Below are 14686 nucleotides of genomic sequence, written 5' to 3'. Positions count from 1 at the left end.
ACGAAAAGAAAACTTCACATCAATGTAAAACCAAAGAAAATGTGTAGAGCAAAATTTAAACATGTACTCATTACACAGCTAAAATTGAAGGTTAAGATAAGGCATCCGTCATCCCTTATCCAGAAGTTTAGAACTTTGCATACCAGTTTCAAAATGCAATTGGATGTTGTACATAAGGTATCAGTGACAAATTGAACTCATCATGATCTTATCATGACATTTTAACCAAAAAGCTAAATAACCCAAGAGAAACATGGTACATTCAATTTATTACCTCTTCTGAACAATCATGATTTCAGGCGATTTTACAAAGTTTATTTTGGTAAGTTTTCTTTATTTTTATTATTTTTGCAGAAAAATGCCACGATATATTCCTCTGCAGAGAATGTCACAAGAATGATAATTGTGGCTTGAATCAACACAGCTTTAAAATGCATAAAATCACGTGATGAGAAAATCACAAAAAAATTGACCAAGTACCTGTTCAATTCGCATGATTCCCGAGGCAATCACAGAACCCTTCCTCAGAAGTTGGATTTTCTCAATCAACCAATCATCAAAAGCATCACCCATCCCAAGCTGCAATACCTGTTTGGCAACCCAAAATGCCTGACGCCTGTTTTAAATGTCAATCAACCACAAGGACTAATTTCAGCTGATTTATCACACCAATTATCATAAACACACACGCATGCATGTGCTTGCATGCACATAATAATAGTGAAAACCAGTGCCATGATCATATACCTTCAATGAATTATCTTTTTCTTTTTGCAAGAGATGTTTCAAGGAAATATTGGTACTAAACAGTCACAAATACCGGTCAACTATATGTTGGCAAGGCAATTTCTTGCAATAATATAGGTTTAGTTGATAAATCTCAGGAAAAACTCAGCACTTAAAAACTGTAAAAAATATACAAAATAGCAGAAATAAGTAAGAAAACAGCATGTTTACATAATAAAATACACATAATAAAAGAAATATGTATAAAGTATAAAACAAAGAAGAAAAACATATTTAAGATATAGAAGTAAAAAAAAATAAAACTGATAATATCATGACATGATAATACTGTGATATTATTGTGATAATATCACTATATATCTATGTCACAGGGATTCGGCTAGCAGGATGCCGCACCCGCGTCGACGCGACGCGGGTGTGGGTGCAGCACCGGGTGCGGTCAACGCACCCAGGGTCATTTTAGTCCAATTTTCGGACTTAAAAAAAAAATTGCCAAGAAAATTTTTTTTGCCCTATATGTCACAGGGATTCTCCAACTAGGTGCCGCACCCGTGTCACACCCGCACCCGATGCAGTCAACCTGACCCTGGGTGCAGTCAACGCACCCAGGGTCATTTATGTCCAACTTTTGGACTTTATATATATATATATATATATATATATATTTTATATATTTTTGCTGCACCCCCGCACCCAGGTTTTTTGAAAGTGCCGCACCCCCTCACCCGCACCCGCACCCATGTGACAGCTATATATAAGTTTCTGATATTTTCAAACTATCACTAGATTTGGCTTTAATATCATTTTGTGAATCTACCGAGATATTATCGTAATATTTTCAAAATATCACTGATATTTGTGACTATGGTACTAAATACATCTTAGCTGTCAGTTTCAAACTTTCAAGAGTGACAAGCCAGATGGTGATCCAACCAACATAAGCTTAGGAGCCAGGTAAACATCCTCTTACTGAAGAAATAGATAACTTGGAGGATATCATAACAAGGCCAAAAAGAAGAAAGCTAAATTAAAAGGAAATGAAAGTAAAATTGCTGAATATCAAAGAGCTTCAGCCTATGAAGCACGTGCTAACAGATGCCTGACAGAAGCTGCACACCAAACAATGTACTAAGAAGATACACACAACATGAAACAAAAGAATCTCAAAGTATGTAACATACAACCAAGTTTGCTGGTCTGCATGTGTATGAAATTTGTGCACTAAGTGTTGCATTTTAAAAACAAACAGAAAAAAAAGGTAAAATTTACAAATACCCACCCAACCTTTGCACTATTTACAAACACATGTCTAACCTTTGAAATATTACAAAGACAGTTCAGTTTAGAAACTAATTCTCAAAGACCCGCTTCTCCCAACCAGTCTTTTAACCCTAGTCAAACCCTGGTTACCTAATGCAAACTAACATTTTTACCCCTTTTACAGGTCTTCATCATTCCCTTCTCTCCCATGGGTTAAAACGAGGGTTCCACTGCAGCATAATGATTGGATATTAGCCTCACTTTGATTGCCACTGAGCTTCTGCTGCAATAATGATCTGAGACTTCACTACCCTTCGATCACCATAGGGTTTCTCTCTCTTTCTCTCTCTCTCCAAAAGAAGATAAAAAAAGCACTCAACAACCAATTTCTTAGTCCCAAATGCAGAAAGAACTCAATCAGTTCCTCAATCCCACATCTGAAAATAATGGCTGGTGAGATTGGTCCAAGCAGAGGGAGAAGGGATTCCAGCAAGGTACCTGTGCATGCATTCCGGCAACAAGAGGCTTGACCTGGATTTGATGGTGAGTCTTTGGTGGCTAAATGTGCCATAAGAGACGGGGATTATGATGAAAGGGACAAGGAATGGGTAAACATGTCAATTTACAATGGATACGCAAGGTTTGACCAGGGTCAAAAGACTAAAGTTCGCTCAAGCGTGTGTTTGAGAATTACTTTTTAAACCCAAGCGGCCTTTTGTAATATTTCAAAGGTTAGGTAGGTGTTTGTAAATAAGGCAAAAATTAGGTGGGTTCTTGTAAATTTTTCAAAAAAAAAATCATAGCACAGAATACACCACAAGCTCATATCAAAATTCAAACAACAAATAAGATACAATTATTTTAGAAGCACATTACCTTATCCAACCACCATCCTGAAGCTGGAATATGACATCCACCAGATCCAATATGGGGACACTTAAATTAGGAGGAACCCACTGCATTGGACATCAAGAAATCAGTGTATATTTCCAACATAACAATAGCTATAGTTTCATGCACCAAATTAAAATTATTTGAGAAAATTAAGAAAACTCTTTTAAAGTGTATTTATATAATATATACATCTATGTATGTATATATTGTTAAAATGTATCTCTCTTTTGTATATATATATTTACATATATCTAAAGAGGGATACATATACATATATATATGTTATATATATGTATATGTATCCATCTTTAGATATATGTAAATATCTTTTTGTAAAGCCCACAAGGGTATTATAGTCTTTTCCCCCCTTTTGCGCATATTCATAACTATGAATATGTTGTAATATTTTTTACTTCTTTTCTTTTCTTTTCTTTTCTTTTCTTTTCTTTTCTTTTCTTTTCATTTCATTTTCTTTTTTTCTTTTATTTTTCGTTGACTAAGGTCAACTTGGAGGGGGCTCAACACTAGCTGTTGGGCCCCTCCAACGGTTAGAATTCTAACCGTTGGAGGGGCTCCAACAGCTAGTGGAGCCCCTCCAAGGCTCATTACTTCTTATAAATAGAGGAGATCCCCCTTTGTATTTCTCACTTCTTGGAGCTTTTATTCTCCATTCTTCTCAATAAAAATTCTTTATATTTTGTATGCCTTTGTGCATTTGCATTTCTTTATTGTACCTTTGTGTACATTTGTTCTAAGTGTTCTTGTGCATTTGCGCACATACCTATTGGTGGTGGTGTGCTTATAGCACACTTTATCTCCTTTTTTGAGATATTTTCACTTATATATGTTATTGTAATTTTTCATAATTCACAAGGGTATTTTACTCTTTTTGTCATATGTAATTAGAATAGTACACTAGGGACTATTTTGTATTTTTGTATTTTTTTATATTTTTCCTTTTATTCTATTGACCAAGGGCTTTTTGGTCTCTACATAGTCATTGGGGAGCTCCCAACGGCTCTATGAGAGCGCCCCTTGGTCTCCTTTGGTGTATAAATAGAGGGTGTTAGCCCCTTACTTGATGCTTTTTAGCATCTCATCAATACATTGTTTATTTTTATTTTATGTCCTTGTTTGTGAATATTGTATCGTGCCCATTAGTGGCTTCTTGTTCGGTATCTCTCTTATGCACTTTGAGATTACATGGTATCAGAGCTCTTTGGGTTCTTGTGATCTTGGAAGACTTGTTTGTGATAACAATTGTTCATGTGCTTGTGATTAAAGTGTTTGGCTTCCTCATTGGCTCTATCTTTTCCTTTGTCCACTTCTTATTGTTTGTCATGGAGCATGAATCAAGAGTTGAGCTCTCTTTTAAACTCAAGAGATCCAACTACATGATGTGAGCCTCGGCAATGGAGATTCGGAGAATCACCTCAAAAGCAAGAAACTCTGGATATTCGTGGTGGGTATTACTCTTGAACCCTCTTTGAAGTTCACCAAAATCGAATGAGGTGTTGAGAAGGTCCTTGATGGAGATGATCGAGTTAAAGCTATTCACGAACATCAATTAAAGGTAAAAGATTGGAAAAGCATCCATTTTAAGATTTTAGCTTGGTTCATGAACAATATTGACATAAAAATATGTGCCAACATTGCTAAATTTAAAAAAGCCAATGATGTTTGACTCTTTCTTAAGGGTATGTATACCAAAAAATATCGTGTTAGACAATATTTTATATAAGATAAAATTAGAACCACTAACCAAGGGAACATGAATGTCAGTGATTTTTTAGTGCTTTGTCTCCTATTTGGGACGAATTAGCTATCCTTGAGCCAAAATGGGTAGCCCCATAAGATGTTGAGCTTAGAAGAATGCAAGTTGAGAGAGAACACTTCTTCCAATTCCTTCATGGCCTAAGGCCAAAATTTGAACAAGTGTGGTCCTCTTTTCTTCATAGGACTTCGGATTTTCCTCTTAAAGATGCTCCTACCAAGGTATGACAAGAAGAGACTCGTCTTGGCATGACTACTAAGGGTGAAGATGTTTTGGCTGCTACTAGGCCGGGAAACAATGTAAGGACTTATAGGCCCCCTCATTTTGTAAGCCAAAATAACTATAATAGTAGATATAGGAAGGGCATTATTTGTCATTTTTGTAATGAACCAGGACATATTAAATTGGTTTGCCCAAAACTTAAAGTAAAAATTGATTCGGTTGGAGAAATCACACCCAAAAATGAAGAATCAAATAAAAATGGAGGAGATATGAAAGACACGCTTAGTAAGATATCAGAGGCACTACAACTTCTTAAATCATCCTCTACTTTGAGTGCTACTATTGCATCTTCTTTATCTCCTCCAAGTATATGGATTCTTGACTCGGGTGCTTCCTTTCATATGACCCCCTCATGAGAATGCCCTTTCCGAAATTTGCACTAAACCTATTGCATCTTATGTTTCAACGATCGCTGAAACTTCTTTAAAAATAAATAGTATTGGAATTTTTTATTCAAAAATTTCTTGTTCCAAAAATAAGGGTTGTTCCAAAATTAAATTTAAATATTTTTTATATCTTTCGAATTTTTGACCATATGTGCAAATTTTTATTCTCATTTAAAGATTGCACCGTGCAGGATCTTCAGTCAGGTAAACTGATTGGGCAAGGCCATAGGACAGGCGATCTTTACTTTATGGACTTTTTTACTCTTCAACCCAAGTCATTTTTGTAATTATATACAAGAAAAAAGTATTGATACCTGACATAAGAGACTTGGGCATCCTAGTAGATGTATCTTTTTTTCTTTTTTGAAAAAAATTTATAATGAAAATTATATATCTTGTAAAAATTATAGTTTTTTAAAAATAAAAGCTATTACTTTTCCTCAAAGATCTTTCATTTTTGCTCATCCATTTAAACTAGTGCATTCAGACATATGGGGCCCTTCACCGGTCATATCGAAAGGAAGTTACTCCTATTATGTTATTTTTGTTGATGATTTCACTAGATACATATGGATTTACTTTCTAAATCTTAAATTCGATGTGTTCTTTTTTAAATAATTTCATATAATGATTAAAAATCAATTTATTAGTAATATATCTATTCTTAGGTCTGATTCGGGAGGAGAATATATGTCAAATGATTTTCAAAATTACTTAAAACAAAATGACATTTGTTATCAAAGGACTTGTCCTAGAAGCCCTCAACAAAATGGGTTAGTAGAAAGAAAACATAGACATACAATAGAAATCGCTAGGACTCTTGTTGAGAATAAGTGGTTTTAAGTAAAGTAATTTTATAGTAAGATGCTTTTTGCAATTTTACGTTTATAATGGGGCTTTCTTGTAATTATGTTTTAAGCCTCTCTCTATTTAACATAGAGAGAGGCCCTAATAACATTACGATGCTCTCGATTTTCTGTGCAGCTTTCTCTCTCTCTCTCTCCCTCTCTCTCTCTCTCTTCTCGTCTCCCTCTAGGGCTCGGTCCATCTTCTACATGGTATCAAAGCTTGGCCGATCGTGGAAGCGTGATCAACTGTGACGTTGGTATCGACTGTGACGTGGGTAAGTGATCGAGTGAGATCAAAGCACAGTCGATCGTGGAGGCTTTCTTGAGCGTGATCAAACCTCGATCCAATGTGTAGTTTTTCTAATCAGGTCAGCGATTTAAATTATTTTTTTTTAAGATCTGATGACAGATCTGGGCATGCTGCTGGTCGTGGATGCCTGCTGTGGATTTTGTATCGTTGGTAGTTCCTGCCGTGATTCTGGTAACTACCCACGCTGGGAGTTTGATTGCTGTTAGGCGTGTGCTTGCTGTTGGTGATTCTACATATAGTTGGGGCCTTGTTGTTTTTTCTTTCGTGAAGATCTTGATATCGTGGATGATTGCTGTTGGGAGTTTTCCTGCTGTTGGTGGTTCTACATATGGTTGGGGCCCTATTTTTTTAATTTGCGTGAGATCTTGATATCGTGGACATCGGTACAGTGTGCACTGACCCACGTCAGTTTCTGTGGGTTACTATCTTTGCCTTCTAACCTGCTGAGAATGTTTAAAAGAAATCAGTGCTTCTATCTCAGCCGTGATACCCTGATTTTTGGGTCCTGAGTGTTTTTTTTGTGGTGTCATGTCATGACTTCTTTTTTTTTGTTTTGGAAACAGCACTCCAACACGTAGTGGTGTTATAAAGTTCTGTTAGTCGTGATTCACTGATGTGCTGAAATTTTGTTTTCTGTTTGTGGGCTGCTGCTCACTACTGTCGTGGGGTTTGTTTTGTTTTGTTCGTGTGGGAACAGTTGCTGATTGTATTATCAGTTGGTGTGTGAGTGTAACACACGGTTATCCCTGTTTCTGATTGGAGGCTGTCTATTTGTTTTGAAATTAGAAGTATGGCTGAAACTTCGAAATGTGATTCAAAATTGGAAAATATTGGAGAATATAAGGCATTTGCCAATCCATTTTCGTACGGCTCGTCTGTTAGGTTGAATGAGACTAACTATGCCAGGTGGTCCAGAACATTTATGATGTCGATATCTGGACATCGTCGAAAACATATCTTGTTGGAAGTGGAACCCACTGAAAAGGTGGGAAAATATGTTACCTGGGATGAAGATAATGACATAGTTATGTCATGGATTATGAATAGTGTCGAACCCCATATTGCAGATGGTTTAATTTACTATAATACAGCTAAACAGATGTGGGACAATCTCCGAGATACATACTCACAAGAGACTAATGTGAGTCGTATCCTACAAGTCGAACAAGAAATATATAATTTACAGCAGGGAGATCAAACCTTGGCCCAGTACTATGCCTCTGTAAAAGCTGCGTTTGAAAGACTTAATGCTCACAGACCCCTCTGTTGTTCGAAACAAAAGGATCATCAAGAACAAACTATGGTTGCCAGGTTTCTTACAGGTTTATCTTCAGATTTCTCTGTTGCCAAAGTCCAAATGCTGACTGGTTCGGATGTACCTACTCTTGCTGAGGCATATAATCGTCTGAGCAGACTTGCGATATCTCTTCCACATTCTCAGCCTGTGACTCAGTCATCTGCCTTGGTTGTCTCATCTGGTTATGGACGTGGAAATCTTCAGAACATCAGAGGACGAGGTCGTGGACGAGGTATGGGCGGCAGAGGAAAGCTTCAATGTACATTCTATGGAAAATCTGGACATTTAGAAGATCGTTGCTGGGATAAGCATGGTCGACCAACCTCCTCTTCATCAAAGTCATATGCTCCTAAAGCACATGTTACTACTCTCGAGGCAACAAAGGCACAGGAAAATATCTCTGCAAGTGACAGTAGTATCACCCTCAGTCGTGCTGAGTACGATGAGCTGATAGCTCTTCGTCCTTTGAGTTCTACCTCTCCTATTGCTGGTGTTGCCTATTCAACCGGAAATCTTCTTCATCCGACTGACAGTAAGTGGATTATTGATTCTGGTGCATCCAGACATTTGTGTGGAAATTCACTTGTCTTTTCAGAACTAAAGGGTATTAAGGCCCAGCTTGGAGTCTCATTAGCCGATGGGAGCACCTCCTCGGTTGTTGGTCAGGGAAATATTTCTATATCCTCCTCATTACAGTTGAAAAATGCTCTTCATGCTCCAAAATTTCCTCAAAGTTTACTTTCTGTTAGCTGCCTTGTAAAAGAACAAAACTGTAGAGTAATATTTGATCCAATGGGTTGTCATTTTCAGGATTTGCTGACGGGGAAGAAGATTGGTGGAGGCTATGAAGAAAATGGAATTTACTACCTACATCATCCAATGGGTACTGTTCATGCTGCAGTGGAACATTCATTCAGTCCTGCTCAGTGGCATCGTCGTCTTGGTCATCCTTCATTGTCAAAGCTCCGTTTGGTCTTTCCTCAGATTTCTTCCACCACATCCTTCCAGTGTGAAGCATGTCAGCTGGGCAAGCATCATCGAAGTTCGTTTCCTTCGAGTCAGAGTCAGTCTAGTAATAAAGTCTTTGAACTTCTTCATGCAGATGTATGGGGTCCTAGTAAGATTCCTACTAGGACTCAGTGTCGATACTATTTAGTTATTGTTGATGATTTCTCTAAGTTGTCATGGGTGTTTTTACTAAAGGAACGATCTGAAGTTCCCAGTATTATCAAATCTTTAATTCTTGAAATAAAAACTCAGTTTGAATCTAGTGTCAAGATTGTTCGCACTGATAATGCTCGAGTTTAAATCACACAATTTGTTACAGTTTTACCAAGATAATGGCATCCAACCACAAACTTTTTGTGCCTATTCATCTCAACAGAATGGGGTGGCTGAGCGAAAACATCGTCACCTACTTGATGTTGCCAGGACCATTATGATTCAATCTAATGTTTCTGCGTTATACTGGGGAGATGCAATTACAACTGCTTGCTATCTGATCAACCGCATGCCTTCCTCTTCTGTGGGTGATCAAATTCCAATTCATATCCTAAAACCCAATACCCCCCTCTTCTCCCTCTCGCCCAAAGTATTTGGATGTGTTTGTTTTGTACACAAACTTGGTCCTGACCGTGATAAATTAGCTGCTTAAGCTACAAAATGCATATTTATCGGTTATCCCAAAAATCAAAAGGGATATCGATGTTATGATCCTACTTCTCGCCGAGAGTATGTCAGTGCGGATGTATCTTTCTTGGAATCCACTCCATATTACTCTAGTACCGGTTCCCCGCTGCAGGTTGATCACACTGAATCTTGTCCATTACCTATACCTCCTTTTCCTTTGGAATCCGTGCCCTCATTCCCGAACCACACTTCATCCTCTTCCCGATTTCATAATCCTCCATTGGTATATGTGCGTAGAGTTCCACCTCCACAAGCGCCTCCATCTTCTTCTTCCCTTGAGGTACGTTCTACTGACAATAGTGATCTTCATGATGATAACAGGCTGATTGCTCTACGAAAGGGGATACGACAATGTACATTATATCCCATTTCTCAGTTTGTTTCCGAAGCTAGAATTGGAAATCAGATGAAATCTTTTATTTCAGCTTTATCTGCTGAAACTATTCCTTTGAACTATCAGCAGGCAGAGCTTGATTCTCGATGGAAGCTGGCTATGCAAGAAGAAATGGATGCCTTACTATCTCAGCATACATGGGATCTAGTTGATTCCTCAGCGGATGCTGACATTGTTGGATGTAAATGGGTATATACTATCAAATACAAATCGGATGGTTCACTTGAAAGGTACAAGGCCAGATTAGTAGCCAAAGGGTATACTCAGACATATGGTATTGATTTCTTTGAAACCTTTTCTCCGGTTGCACGGATGGGTATCATTCGTCTTGTTCTCTCAGTAGCTGTTCAGCATGGTTGGAGCTTGTCCCAATTAGATGTGAAAAATGCATTTCTATATGGGGACTTATCTGAGACTGTCTACATGCAACAACCTCCAGGATTCGAGGTTGAGGGGGAGTGTCAGAAGGTGTGTAGATTGAAAAAGGCGATTTATGGCTTGAAACAAAGTCCCCGTGCATGGTTTCAAAAGTTGTTTGAAGTGATGTCACGTTTTGGCTTTAATAGGTCAGCAGCGGATCATACACTATTTATAAAGAAAACTAGCTCTGGCATAGTTGTTATGGTGGTATATGTGGATGACATCATTCTTACAGGCGATGATGTGAAAGCTATTGAAGCCACAAAGGCTCATCTTCAAAAACACTTTGTTACAAAAGATCTTGGTTCACTCAGGTATTTTCTGGGTATAGAAGTTGCCAGGAGCCGTGAAGGGATGGTTTTGTCTCAACGGAAGTATGTTCTTGACTTATTAAAGGAAACAGGAATGTTGGGAGCTAAACCAGCAAATATTCCCATGGACCATAAAGTTCAGTTGTTTGAAGAAGGGTCAAAACTAGTTGATAGCAAAAGCTATCGCTCCCTAGTAGGGAAACTACTGTATGTAACTGTGACCAGGCCGGATATTGCTTTAGCAGTAAGTAAAGTTAGTCAGTTTATGGACAAACCAACTGAGGTACACTGGAATGCAGCTATTATGATTCTCAGATATCTAAAATCTTCCCCTGGAAAGGGGTTATTGTTCAGGAAAGGTGGACCTCTAGAGATAATGGCCTATTCTGATGCTGACTATGCAGGATCTGTAGTGGATAGAAAATCTACCACAGGATTTTGTGTGTTCTTGGGAGACAACTTGATCTCTTGGAGAAGTAAGAAACAAAATGTGGTTTCTAGGTCGAGTGCAGAATCAGAATATCGGGCTATGGCCCAAACAGCTGCTGAATTGATGTGGGTTCGTACTGTTCTTCTTGATCTTCAGATGAAGGTTTCCTCTCCCATGACCATGATGTGCGATAACAAAGCTGCAACATATATAGCGAACAATCCTGTATTTCATGAGAGAACAAAGCACATTGAAGTTGATTGTCACTATGTAAGGGATATGGTTCAAGCTGGTCATATCACTACCAAGTATCTAAAGTCGGAAGACCAAGTTGCAGATATGTTCACAAAACCTCTTGCCAGACCAAATTTCTCAAAATGTTGTGACAAGCTGAGCATGATTGATATCTATGCTCCAGCTTGAGGGGGAGTGTTGAGAATAAGTGGTTTTAAGTAAAGTAATTTTATAGTAAGATGCTTTTTGCAATTTTACGTTTATAATGGGGCTTTCTTGTAATTATGTTTTAAGCCTCTCTCTATTTAACATAGAGAGAGGCCCTAATAACATTACGATGCTCTCGATTTTCTGTGCAGCTTTCTCTCTCTCTCTCTCTCTCTCTCTCTCTCTCTCTCTCTCTCTCTCTCTCTCTCTCTCTCTCTCTCTCTCTCTCCTCTCTCTCTCTCTCTCTCTCTCTCTCTCTCTCTTCTCGTCTCCCTCTAGGGCTCGGTCCATCTTCTACAACTCTTATAATTTCTAGGGATATTCCAAAAAATTAGGCCAAAACCATTTTAACTTCAATTTACTTAGTAAATAGAATACCTTCATCCTCTTTACAAAATATATTGCTTTTGAAAAACTTTTTAAAATGACTCTCGATTTTAAAAGACTAAGAATCTTTGGTTGTAAGTGCTATATGCTTACTCATAAAAATGATAAACTATCTCCAAAAGCTATTGAGTATGTTTTCTTGGGATATGGGTAAAATAAAAAAGGGTATAGATGTTTTGATTCAAAGAACAATAAACTTTATGTTTATAAAGACGTCACTTTCCTAGAAAATGAAAATGGATTTGATAAAGGAACTAAAGAAGTTGACTACACCTTTTTAATTGATCTCTTACCAAGGCATGGTAAGTTTGACTCTATTGATGCTTTTGATTCTTGTTTAAATGATGATTCTAGTAATGAACATCCGGTTGTTGATGAAGTATGTCATAAAAATGAAAGCTTAATTGAAGATGCATCCAATAATATGCATGTTTATACTCAGCGTGGACAAGGTGATCATCCATATGCCATTGACAAGTTCTCTCAAAACATACCCTTAGAGGAATCCCAACTTAGAAGATCTAATCAAATCTCTAATGCTCCTAATAGATTTGTATCCTATGATTCTTTTTTCTCTCAATTTTAGAGCATATTTAATAACTATGCACTCTTATTATGAACCATCTCATTATAAAGATGTCAAACAATATCCTTATTGAAATGAAGCAATGAAAATGGATCTTAGGAAAGCCAACACTTGGGAAATAGTTAATCTTTTTCTAGGCAAGAAACCTACATGACGTAGATGAGTGTTTAAGGTCAAAATTAAAATTGACGGGTCTTTATAAAGGTATAAAGCAAGATTAGTTGCAAAAAGATATGCTCAAGAATGTGGAATAGGTTTATGAGGAAACCTTTGTTCCTGTCGCTAGGATGACTAGTGTTCAAACCTTAATTGACATTGCCTCTATCCAACAATGGCCAATTGATCAATTGCATGTTAAAAATGTCTTTTTAAATGAAGAATTGTATGAGGAAGTTTATATAGATCCTCTTCCGGAGGTTAATATTAATGGTAAAATTTTAAAGCTCAAAAAGGCATTGTATGGTCTTAAACAAGATCCTAAAGCTTGGTATGATAAATTTAGTAATGTTTTAATTGGTTTGGGATTTATTTCTTGTTATACTGACACTGCTCTTTAGTCAAGAAAACAGATACTAAGATTGTGATACTCCTATATGTTGATGACATGATCATCACAGAAAATGGCAAAGAAGGGGTTATTCAAATTAAATTTGTTTTAAAGAAAAAAAATTATATGTTTGACTTGGGGTTTTTGAGATGTTTTTTAGAAACTGAGGTTGCCTACTCACCTAGAGGATATATTCCCTCTCAGATAAAATTGGTTGCTGACATATGTGCTAGGTCAAGAGTTTCTGATAAAAATAAGGTAGAGATCCCAGAAGTCATAAATGTCAAATTAAGACTTGAAGATGGTGTATTGCTCGAAGATCCTACTCTATATCGTCAATTGATTGGATCTCTCACCTACCTCTCCATCACCCGACCTGATATTGCTCATGCAGTCCATGCTGCAAGTCAGTTTCAGCATGCTCCTACAAGAGTGTACATGGGTGTAGTTACGAGAATTGTTCGATATATTTAAAACACAATCTCAAAAGGGCTTTTCTTATCATTTTCCTCATCCTCAGGTTCGGACTCGAGTGGTAACCCAGAATGATAGAATCTCAACCATTGGTTTTCTTAAAAGATTCTTTAATTTCTTGGAGGTGCAAGAAACAACATGTCTCATTGTCTTCAACTAAGGCAGAACATCGAGCAATGACTATAACTACAATAGAGCTAGTATGGCTAAAGACTCTTCTCCAAGACATATGAGTTTTCATCAAGAAACCTTCGAAGATGTGCTGTGACAACAAATGTGCAATTTACATTGCAAGTAATCACACCTTTCATGAAAGAACAAAGTACATTGCGTGATGAGTATTTGAAATGAACCATTGAATTGTTGTATGTCACATTGGAGTACCAACTTGCAAATTTTTTTACCAAATCTCTCCCTGCACCTCGGTTTATTTTTCTCCTGAACAAACTTTCGGTGATCTCACCGTAAGTTTGAGGGAGGGTATTAAAATGTATTTATATATATACATCTATATATATGTTATTGTAATTTGTCATAATCCACAAGGGTATTTTAGTCTTTTTGTCATATGTAATTAGAATAGTACACTAGGGACTATTTTGTATTTATTTTTATTTTTATTTTTATTTCTTCTTTTATTCTATTGATCAAGGGATTTTTGGTCTCTATGCAGAGTCGTTGGGACTCTCCCCAATGGTCATAAATATGACCGTTGGGGAGCTCCCAACGACCCTATGGGAACCCTGCCTTGGTCTCCTTTGGTGTATAAATAGAGGGTGTTAGTCCCTCTTCCTTAATGCTTTTTAACATCTCATCAATACATTGTTTATTTATTTTTTATGTTATTGTTTGCGAACATTGTATCTTGCCCATTAGTGGCTTCTCGTGTGGTTATGCACTCTCTATAGCCTTTTGTGGTCTCTCTCTTGTGCAGTTTGATTTCTTTACAAACTCAACTATTGAGCCTCACCACCTAAAGCATGGCATATCAGCAAATGAAATTCCATTCTCATTTTACTTGAAGATCACTTTGTAAACAAAAACTATCAAAAAGGCGAATTAAATTACAAGAAACTAAGAAGTAAAAGATTAAAATGTAAATGCCAAAAGAAATAGCAAACTTCAAGAGTCATTTCCTCAATTGCGCAAGCAATTAAGAAAGCTGATCCTCTACCAAACTATGAGGAATGAGATTAAGAAAACTGATCC

The 14686-nt window shown here is 37.1% G+C and overlaps 1 protein-coding gene across 1 annotated transcript in view; it reads right to left on the bottom strand.

Moving 5' to 3' along the window:
- LOC149830226 (uncharacterized) overlaps positions 1–14686 on the bottom strand; it is a 109682-nt gene that overhangs the window by 71267 nt on the left and 23729 nt on the right. The window contains exons 13-14 of the mRNA XM_090016393.1: positions 2884–2963; positions 481–616 (exon numbers count right to left, since the gene is read on the bottom strand). Of these exons, the coding sequence (XP_089872519.1) occupies positions 481–616; positions 2884–2963 (216 nt within the window). The remainder of the gene's footprint in view (positions 1–480; positions 617–2883; positions 2964–14686) is intronic.

Source organism: Nuphar pumila, chromosome 8 (genome assembly GCF_984573655.1).
Source record: "Nuphar pumila chromosome 8, dmNupPumi1.hap1.1, whole genome shotgun sequence".
Lineage (NCBI taxonomy): Eukaryota > Viridiplantae > Streptophyta > Magnoliopsida > Nymphaeales > Nymphaeaceae > Nuphar > Nuphar pumila.
Note: the sequence above shows the minus strand (reverse complement) of the source record. Positions and strands in the feature narration are given on the sequence as shown.